Below are 10,746 nucleotides of genomic sequence, written 5' to 3'. Positions count from 1 at the left end.
GTCCTTATCATAGAGCCTCTTGCCTGATATTTACAACTCTAGGAGACATTTAATTTAGCTGGTATTTAAACATACAGCTGTTTGAGTGACACCAAATGAGTGAGGGGGAACAACACACACCATTTTTCCTCTACTCTTACTCCTTAACTATCATCATGACAGAAGACCGACTTTGTGACCAAATGTGTGGGGTTCTTCCCCTCACATCAAGCAAGGAATTTTTCAGCCCAGGTGCCTTTTGATATAATTCTGACACTATCTACCTGGAGATAGCATCAGATCCCACAGGTTGAGGGCTCAGTCCCCAAGACTGCCCGTGCCACACACCCCCATTCTGATGCGAATCATAAGCAACAGGTTGTTTTGCCTGGGCTTCTGATCGACTGGCTATAAATTGGGGTTCCCACAACACCCTCCCTTGGGTTTGATTAATTTGCTGAGCGGTTCACAGAACTCAGGGGAACATTTACTTACATTTACTGTTTATCATAAAGGATATTACAAAGGATACGGATGAAGAGATGCAGAGGATTAGGTATGGGGGAAGGAGAGCAAAACTTCCATGTCCTCCCTGGGTGTGCCACCTCCAAGAACCTCCACATGTTCAGCTATCCAGAAGCTCTCTGAACCCAGGCCTCTTGGGTGTTTCTGGAGGCTTCATTATATAGGCATGATTGATTAAATTATTGGCTATCGATGATCAACTTAACTTTCAGCCCCTCTCTCCTCCCTGGATGTTGGAAGGTGGGGTTGAAAGTCCTGCATTGGTCTTTCCTGTGACCAGCCACCATCCTGAAACTACATAGGGACTGCCAGCTGTCAGTCAAGTCATGAGCATATGAAAAGATAGCACTCTTAAGATTCTAAGAATTTTAGGAGTTGCGTGCCAGGAGACAGGGATGAAGACCAAATATATACTTTCACAATATTACAGCAGCCTTCAATCACCCATTTTCCTTTGAATTGATCTGAGCATTATTTTTACTTCATACATAAATGAAGATGTTGAAACACACATGTAGACATTATATATAGTTTATAATGTACATATGCAGATGACATTGTACACCGCATGAAAAATGAGCTTTAGGAAATGTCTTAGTAATTGAGAGTTGCAATTTCCTCATGTTCCATCCAACCTTTAGGTCAAGAATTCTTATTAAAAGTTGCAGGACAGTGGAGAGAACATCATAAAAAAACCCTCATATTTTTAAATTAGAAATTTGCTTAGCAAGTTCAATATACTAAGAAGGAACTCAAGGGTTTTGGTTGTTCAGATATACAATTTTATGCAGCAGAAGGAAATGAAAAATCCTAATTCTTTAAGACTACAAACTCTTTCAAAATAATTTGCTATAATTTTAAAACCCAAAGAAAGTCTGTCTTTCCATATTCCTCTGTAAATTATTTGATTAATTGCTAATATTGTTATTACTCATGCATCAATAGGTTACATTTTCTAACCGTTTCCTTTTGTTTTAAAGTTAACTGAAGTAGAGACTACCAAATTGTCATTCTTTGAAATACTGGAGTCATCCACATCCAACTGGTGTAAGCTTCTCATATAAATTCATTTTCAATTCCCCAAACATCTACCAAGCAAGGTTAAGGAGTGCAATTGGGGTAAGCAAAAAAGAAAAAGGTAAATCTAACCATATAGGACATGCATATATTTGAAGTACAGAGCTGATACGGAGGTACTAATAATTGTTTTGATGGGGGGATCACAGGAGAGGTAACTACAGAAGGTGACAATGAGCTATTTTAAAAGATAAACAGTATTTCATCACCCAGATAAGATGGGGGGTGGGGGGCAGAGAATTGAACAGCTTTTTCTTAAGAGGTTCAGCTACAGGGAAAAGCATGGAACTTGCAGAAATACGGGCTGAAGCATGAAATATTAATGGGAAAGAGATGAGGCAGGACTGAGAGGTAAAGTCAGATTACAAAGTCTTATATGCCAATTTAAGGAGATTAGATATTATTTTGAAGGCAAATGGCAGAAGAGATGTGAAGTAAGATGAATTTTAAAACAGGAAGTAGCATGATTGGAATTATTTTTAGGAACGAAAACTGTCAGCAGTGTGAAGGAGACACTAGAGGGCATGAGACTGGAGATGGGGGAATCTTGTAAAAATCTCTAGAGAAGAGAAATCAAGGACTAAACTAAGTAGTATCAGAGGAAATGAAAAAGGGGAAAGATGAATTTGAGAGGAATTATTGGGTTGACTAGAAGGTAATCTAATATAGTGGTGATAGCAGCCCAACTTTAGAGCTAGACATTCATTTATTTACTGTGCAAATCCTAGGAAGTAAGCTAACCTAAACATCCATTTTCTTCAATCATAAATGGAGTGAATATTAGTACCTTCCACATAGGATTGTTGTGAAGATTAAGTGTGAGGGGAAAAAGATAATGCACAAAAGCATTTACCTGGTGCAAAATAATGTTCAGTTAGTTACTATTATTATTACAACTATCAGGGAGGAGAGATAGAGAATGACTCCCAAATAGCTCTTGAATCAGGCCTGCTTCTAATTTTCAATCCCAACACCAACGCCTTTGTTTAGACTAGTGGTTCTCAAAGTGTGGTCTCTTGACTAGTGGCAGCAACAGCCTCACCTGGGAATGCGTTAGAAATGCAGATCCTCAGACGCTACAAAGAAACAGTCAGAAACTCTAGAGGTGGGGTCCAGCAATCTGTATTCTAACAAGCCCTCCCCAGTGATTCTGTTACACGGTGAAGTGTGAGAACTGCTCATTTAAACATTCCTTATCTTATCTCTAGTCTGAGCTCTTAAAACCGTCTTTCAGGGTATTGCTCCTAACCGCATCTTTCCCTTGAATTTATCATCCAGATCAGTCACTGACTACCTAAAAAAACATGCCAGTGCCACTCCCAGACAGACCAGTATGTGAATACACCTCTAAGTTTTATGAAATGTTGGGCACGTTTATATAACCTACTCGGGCCTCAGTTCCCGTATGTAAAAAGGGAACATTAAACATGGTATAAACTATCTAAAATAGTTGATGCTCCATAAGTGATGGTGGTTGTTTATCATTACTATTGTTCCTACTATCTCAGTTGATCCTCACAACATAAAAATACAACTATTGTCAAAATTAAGTCACTTGATTAAAGCTATCCAACTTGATAAAAGATCCAAGATTAGAACACAAATCTCATGACTTTGAATTCTGGTTCTTTTCATCAAATCAGGCTGTTTCTACAATATCAAGAACATTTTTCCCTAATAAAAAATTACATTTCAGTATTGTCAATCTGATGCACTATTTCCAAAAATGAAAAATCATATTCTTTAGAAATGGACAGTTGAAGCTACATGGAAATTTTTTCAATGGTAGCTTTTAGTGAAAATTGAATCATTAAATGAACAAATTTATCTGTTATCTGAACCTGAATGCCTTTAGTTATACTAAGTACAGAATAGTTGAAATAAAAAGCAATTACTTTATTTTTAAGCTTTATTTTATCACTCTTATCAAACACACATCAGAAAGCATATCAACAGTGCATCTTACGGTTAAGTCAGTTTACAACAAAACTGAACAAGGCAATTGTGTTTACAGAAAGTTTTCAGCAAAAATTCGCAATACAGTCAAAAACGCAGTATTCATACTTTTTAGGTACATAGGAAGTGTAAAATAATAGTTCTCTGCTACTCAGCAAGAGAAACCAAGTTTAAAAGACTTGAATGGAAATCAGATATTTAGGGATTCGGGAAAAGAACTTCTTGGCACTGACACACATCTACATTTATAGTCCCACTTGGTTATTTAAAAAACAAAACAGAACAAACCCTCATAAACAATAAGACATCACAAAGAACAGAAAACCACAGTGCCAAGAAATGCCAAGACTGATATGCTATTGAAACAACAGGTAGAAATGTTATAGACAAATATTCACTATGTATTGTAATATTCTTATAGTTCTGAGGTGAAGGTAAACCAACAGGAGAGAATACTCCTTATAACTGGCTTTGGTTTAAGTGATCTTTCACATTTTTTTCTAACCATACCTTCTTATGAGAAACACAGCAACTACATGTGACTGAGGGAAAATAGTACTAGGTTTCAATATTCACAACCAACCACTCTAGTGCTGACATAGGAGGTCATAAGCTGTTAAAATTTATTGATCATAACTGGATTTCTAAGAGTGATCAAAAGATAGCAAAGATGGAGCTCTTATATGGGGGCAAAAATCCCTCCTACACCAGTTTGACACTGTTAAGAGGATATAAAGGAATGTTAAATTATTTAAGATTTTTCAAAAAAGAATTAAGAATGAAAGAATAAATCCTGCTGGAAAAGACATGACAGTTTACAAGCTGCAAAGTAAATTTCTAAAGAGGTGCAGCTTAATTTTTTTTATTATAATAAATAAACACTACTTAGTTCCATAAGGTGCTGTAATTTTGCAGCTAGTGCATACTAATGCCACCCACTGTATCCAATGTGCAAAGGGATATATATGGAGATGGCTAATCCCCAGTTTCTTTCCAATCCTTGATTTGCATGAGTAGTGATATACACCATATACACACAAGGTGGAGCTCAAACACTTATTTTTAAATATTAGGCCAAACTGAATATGAATAATTCACCTGGTTTCATAAACTCTTACAATAATTTTCTGGGGAAAAAATAGCGAGGAATGTGTAGGAAAGGCAATGTTTCTGTGCTATAGGTACCAAACCTGGATTTTTAAAAAATAAACATCATTTTTAGATCCTTAACTATATGGAAGATGCCAGTAAAGGAGTCATTTTCTTCACCTCATTTCTCTATTTTTATTAGTTATCTTTTTCCTCCTTACTCTTACTTCGGCAGTCTTCTGACAACCCACACTAATAAAATAACATGGCTACAGATAACTCAAGTAACTGAAGAGATTTTGAGTGCATACATAAATGATTTTAGAATGCTTCACTACATTTGCTTTTACACACTCATTGTCCTGATATCATGAATATTATTAAGGGGAGATAATCTTGAAAAGGAAGGCAATTCCAATCTCAGATAAAAAAAGACTACAAATAGTTCTCTTGCTGACAATCAAGAGCTTATGGTAGTAAGAAGTTCTGATTTTTACATAAGGGCTTCCCTAAAAGAAACAAAAGGATGAACAATTCCGGGGCATTATTTTTGTTTGTTTTTTCCAGAATGTGACTTACTTTCATTATACAAAGCAATATAACAATGTAAGCTCTCTTCTGCACAACAAGGATTAATGGCCATATAAGGCAAGTAAGATTTACCTTTAAATTAAAATACTACGAACCTAGGTCATAAAACATAGATAGTCTTCAAAAGAGCCATCAATTTTCTTCAGGTTATTGTGACAGCTACCCAATTTAATGGGAAATGACTCAGGCAATCACTGGATAAGATTCCCATGAATCCCAGCATTTACGGTGCCACAAACACAACTACCATGATTATGACAACTCTCTAAAAAGCACAAATAAAGCAAATTTAAAACAGTTATCCTCATAAGCAGTACAAGGAACAACAAAAGTGCTGAGCTGTAGGAATATGAATAAAAATTTCATATCAGGAGAACAAAGTTTGTGTAAACTATGTACCTTATATTCTATAGATCACCTTAATGACCACCCATAAAATATAAAATTTCTTAAATGCTCTCTGGTTTATAGATATTTCTTTTACAGCCCATTTCTTCTATAAAATTTCAGCAAAAATAGTTTAAATTGTTTACCTTCTTCTTAAATATCCATAGCACTTGTCAATTGCATGCCACTTTGTGAATCTATTGATGATTTATTTAAAAAATAGTGAAAAACATTTAGGGGAGACAGCTAGGATAACAAACATGACATATCCTGTGGTATCAGGGAGAAAAAAAACTAATCTAAAACCAAACAAAAATCTTTAAAATTCTGGGTACTCCAAAAATTAAAATATCCATGTTTCTCTATGATTAAGAATGTAACTTATTTAAATATACAAGAAGCTCAGATGAGGTCCATATGATGAAGACTCAATATTTTTATATTCATTGAGAAAGCTAGTAATACTAACTTGAAAGACTATCATCTCAAAATAAAGATGATTTATTGGGCACCTTAAGAAATGGGAATTCTTTTGAGCTGTGACCTCTGAAGAAATTAATTATATCAGAGAGCTAGAGTAATAAAATTTGAGAAGAAACCTAATATTAAAGATGGAATTAGATCCAAGAATTAAATTTTGCCAGATAACTCTGGCTTTTCCATCATATGTAATATTGGAATAAAATCAACACCTACAAAAAAAAGGTAAACCAAGGAAATTTTGGACTTTCACACCACGTGATTCAATCCAAAAGTTAAAAAAAAGGCAGAGGTGCAATTATCATCATCTGGGAAACTTTCACCCAAACGAGTTTTAATATTTTCCAGGAAACACAAGGCACTTGCTTAAATCTTCAGCTATCTACACATCCACCAGACTAAAAGTCATGATGCGATTCCATCTGTACCCTAATCTGAAAAAAACACCTGGCATGTACTCTTGATAAGAATCTAGGTAAAACACTTGGTTACTGACTGTCTCTCCCACTCTCTCATCCAGTAAGCATGTTATTACAATTACTATCAGTTACTATGGTGCTGATTTTCATTAAGTTAATTATAAAAAATTAAATGTCATACCACCAAGTTTAACTGAGAGTAGGAATTTTGTAAGATAGGTCCAATTGAATAAAGTCAGAAAATAAGACCTAAGAAAATGATGCCAAAATGTTAGTTACCTGCATTTGATGAATGAACTCAAATGAGCCATGAAACAGGATCTGATGAGAGTTTTAACTCTAACTTTAATTTATTCCAGAAAAGTAACTGATGCCCTTCCCAGAGTGAAAGTCCATTGTAATAAGACAGAAACAAGCATTATGCCCGTAGCTTCTCTTCAACTTCCCCTCCATGGCAGCACTGTTTTTGGCAGCATTCCTTATAATAAATCTCCTCAAAAGTTAAAATATAAGTACATGTAACATGAATCTAGAAGGCAAGTTAAATAAGAATTCAGAGATTTATTTTAAAAAGGTTAATTTAACATATCTCAGCACTCTTTAGCAGCTGGAGTACCAAAAAGAAGGCAATGCTTCTCTCAATGAAAACAAAGAGATGGATGAATAAAACTGTATTGATGGGTTTTGTTATAAAAGCAGCCACAGTTTTGGCTCAATGCATAGCAGAAAGGAAATGTGTCTAAAGAGAGTTGCCATATTGATGGCCACAAAACAAGGAAGACATCCAGCAGTAATAAATGTAGATCTCTTATTGCAAGAGAATAATTTCTTTCAATTTTTAAAAAATGCAGCCAATACTTACTTTTAGCTAGTGTTATCTCTTACTGAGGTGTCCAACTGTACTAGTTCTTCTCCTCTAAATACAGCATTATAGTTTTGATAGTAGCTAGCTAGCCACCTCTTCCAAACATGCTTCTGGAGAACCAAAGATCTCCTATAGAATAATCACTTTATATGCCTTTTCTGGGGCAAAATATGCCATAGCCATACCACAGAACAATAAGAAGAATTTAGGAAGATGAGAGGGAAGAAAGCACAGGTATTAATTTAGGGAAAGAAAAGCTACCTGAGATAAAATTTGCCCAAAAGGGTAGATTAAGTGACATGCACCCTCAGCTCTTTACCCTGCCTCTCAAAAAGAAAGTTTCTAGGTTTTCAATAACTTCAAGGAATCAAATACTTGTGAATACATTTCATCCAAAAAGAATCACGAAAATTGCATCTTTTGCTAATATTTGGTTTAGGTTTAAAAAAGATAATAAGATTAAATTTCTGATATCAGAGGAGGGAAAGAAAATCTGCAAATGTCATCTTTGGTTGAATGGGCAAAGAGATATAAAATGACCATTTAAATCATAGGAGGCATTTTTTTTTTCAGTTCTGTGGCTTTAATATAAAATATTTAATGAAATGCAGTTACTTAGGCTCATCAATTATTCCCTCAGCTCCCTTAAAATCTAGTTAGCATCTTCTGTAATAAAATTCCACAGTGTCAAACACTACATATATGTATGAATACATCAGCAATAAAATGATCAAAGAATGCTGTGACAATAAGCATCAAGATGTCAGCAGCATACTGCATGACTAAGCTTAGAAGCTGACTGCAGTTTATTGTAAGGATTTTTCTTTTGGGGAATGGAGTGAGAGAAAGGTACATATGCCAACCTAGAATACTGGCCCTAAAAATGATTCAATTGTATTCTGCATTCATTAGTATATATGTAAGGACCTGGTGTTTCTAATCACCACAGAAGCTGCTCCCCAGACATTTATGTTTTAGGAAAGCTTAGGTCCTCACAATACTGGTTTTACTCTCTTGAAGTTTTACTTGAAAACAAATCAGCTAATCAACTTCTAAAAGGGCCAAAATAAAAAATAGTAATTCTTCCTTCTAAGTAATTCTTCCCCTCATACTGAGGACCATGCCACAAGATCCTTTGGTAATTCATAAATCAGCCTCCTTATATCAAATTTGACACCATAATAAATATTAAGGGAGAGTCCTGAATAATTTGATAACTGTAAATAACTAAAATGTCAAATAGTGATTGTTTAAATAGGGTAAAATAATTCAACCTCTAAAATGTAAATTCTAACTGGGCTCTCAGTAACCCGCATGGCACATGTAAGGAAAGACTATATAAGAAAGTTTCCAGCAGGGAAAGATATAAAAGAATTTTTCCTTAGGAAAAAAATGAATAAATTAAAATTTCATTCAGGTAAGGAAACAAAAAAATTCATAACCTGTATACAACTTATCTTTTTTTTTTTTTTTTGTATAATCAGTGCTTTATGAAGGTTTCCTAATTGTTATACCTTTAAAAACAATCTACCATAAAGTGAGAAGAATCCATAATTATAATTCTTAAAACCATGTAATCAACCTGTGTACAAGAACTCATGCATACTGGCATCCTCTACTCAGGGATACATTAGATTGTTATGGAACCTTTTAAGAATTCTTTGAGTTTTTCTTCCTTTCTACTTCTACTTTATTTTTTCTACACCTTTCTTAACTTCCTTGCAGTCAAAGGAAGGCCACCTGGGGTGCTATTCCTCTAGCTTCTCTTCAGCTAAGGACAGAGGTAGAGGATGGGGAAAGGGAAGGAGGAGCAGAGGGGAAAGAGAGCCAGAAAGGAAGAAAAAATTATCCATCCTCTTTGCCTATTTTTTTCTTTTCCCTCCACAGTACATCTAATTCTTTCTTTTTGACCCACTTCAATTTTCCATCATAGTAGGTAGAACCACATCTTGAGAAATCTTACAATTATTATAGGAGATTCAGTACAAAAATGATGAGCCAATTCAGGGTCTAAAATTGATTGAAGGATGGGGTGATTTATGTATAATAAAACTTTTTCTTTGCAATAATCACTTTAAGAGTTTCAATGTAACCCCAGTCTAGACTCCAGTTTGTTCTGAGCCTCTCAGGAATGAACTGTTTTGTCATTTACATTTTATCAGACAGACCAGCTCTCAACAAATGTATATCCTAAATTTTACAGATGTGAAACAGATAGGAAAGAGATGAGTAGACTGTATTTAGCTCACAAGATTCACACTACAAAGTACACTGACTCAAATTTTCTCTAATCTTTCACACCTGCACTCACTCAAGCATACATACTGGACATAAAAATTGTGCAAGATCAAGCATCAGCTTTCTATTTTAAAAGCCTTAATAAAAAAAAAAAAAGTAGATAGGCTCACTGCAGTTTCTTTAAAGGAATATTCAATACTACAGTACTCCTTTAAAAAAAATTCACAACTCAGTGTTAAGAACACAGTAAGTAACTGTTGCTTGACAATTACTTAACATTACTGAGAGCATCCAGTGCCAGCTATAAATATCAACAATAAGGAAGAACCACCTGACAACATAAAGGAATAATCTGTAAGTGATGCCATCAGCCCTAACAAATCTGTTAATAATATTCACTATGACATGATACTATTCATCCTTGCTTCATGATCACATGGAATAATTAATATCTTTTTAGGTTACATATTGAAGAGCAGCACCTGCTCTACTGCACAAAAAAAGGTTGCCCACATGGATGCTCTAAAACCCCTCAATGTATAGCTGAGAAGTTTTGTCCTATTCAGTGCCAAATGTTTATGATGCAGTCACTGCTTGGGCAATGGCTACACGTTAGTAGGATTACATAAATGTACAAAGTACTCCCTTAAAATGGTAAGGAGGTACTCCTGCATTCAGATGTGGAATACAATAACCCAAGAAATTGAAGAGGAGAAACAGGAAAAAGTCCTTAGGTTACTGATTAAAGCAAGGTTTGATACAGATATCCCCTCTTGTAGGCACTCAGTGGTTAGAACGTAGCCACAACAAACTTCCCGTCAAACATCCTTCCAGTCAGTAATTTCTGAGCAGCTTTGGAATCACCAGCATTTGCATACTCAACAAAAACCTGAAAGAGGACAGAGAAAACAATTTCATCTCCACCACGATTGTTTTAATCAGTGCTTTACCAACCTTAATACCTGTGTGTGTGTGTGTATATATATATATATATATCACTTGTTATGTATCTTGTTAAAATGCAATTTTTTCTTTCCTTAGGTCTAAGGTGTGGCCTGAGCTTCTGCATTTCTAAATAAACTCCCAAGTGATACAATGCTACTGGTCCCTGGACCATACTTGTAGAGCAGAAAGGTTTAG

At 35.1% G+C, this 10,746-nt stretch overlaps 1 protein-coding gene across 1 annotated transcript in view; it reads right to left on the bottom strand.

Annotated features, from left to right (window-relative positions):
• Positions 1-3,472: 3,472 nt before the first annotated feature.
• UHMK1 (U2AF homology motif (UHM) kinase 1) overlaps positions 3,473-10,746 on the bottom strand; it is a 28,004-nt gene continuing 20,730 nt past the window's right edge. The window contains exon 8 of the mRNA XM_008591807.1: positions 3,473-10,495. Within this exon, the coding sequence (XP_008590029.1) occupies positions 10,397-10,495 (99 nt within the window). The 3' untranslated portion in view covers positions 3,473-10,396. The remainder of the gene's footprint in view (positions 10,496-10,746) is intronic.

Source organism: Galeopterus variegatus, unplaced genomic scaffold (assembly GCF_000696425.1).
Source record: "Galeopterus variegatus unplaced genomic scaffold, G_variegatus-3.0.2 Scaffold7302, whole genome shotgun sequence".
Classification (NCBI taxonomy): domain Eukaryota; kingdom Metazoa; phylum Chordata; class Mammalia; order Dermoptera; family Cynocephalidae; genus Galeopterus; species Galeopterus variegatus.
The sequence above is the reverse complement of the archived record's forward strand: the minus strand, read 5'-3'. Positions and strand labels throughout refer to the sequence as shown.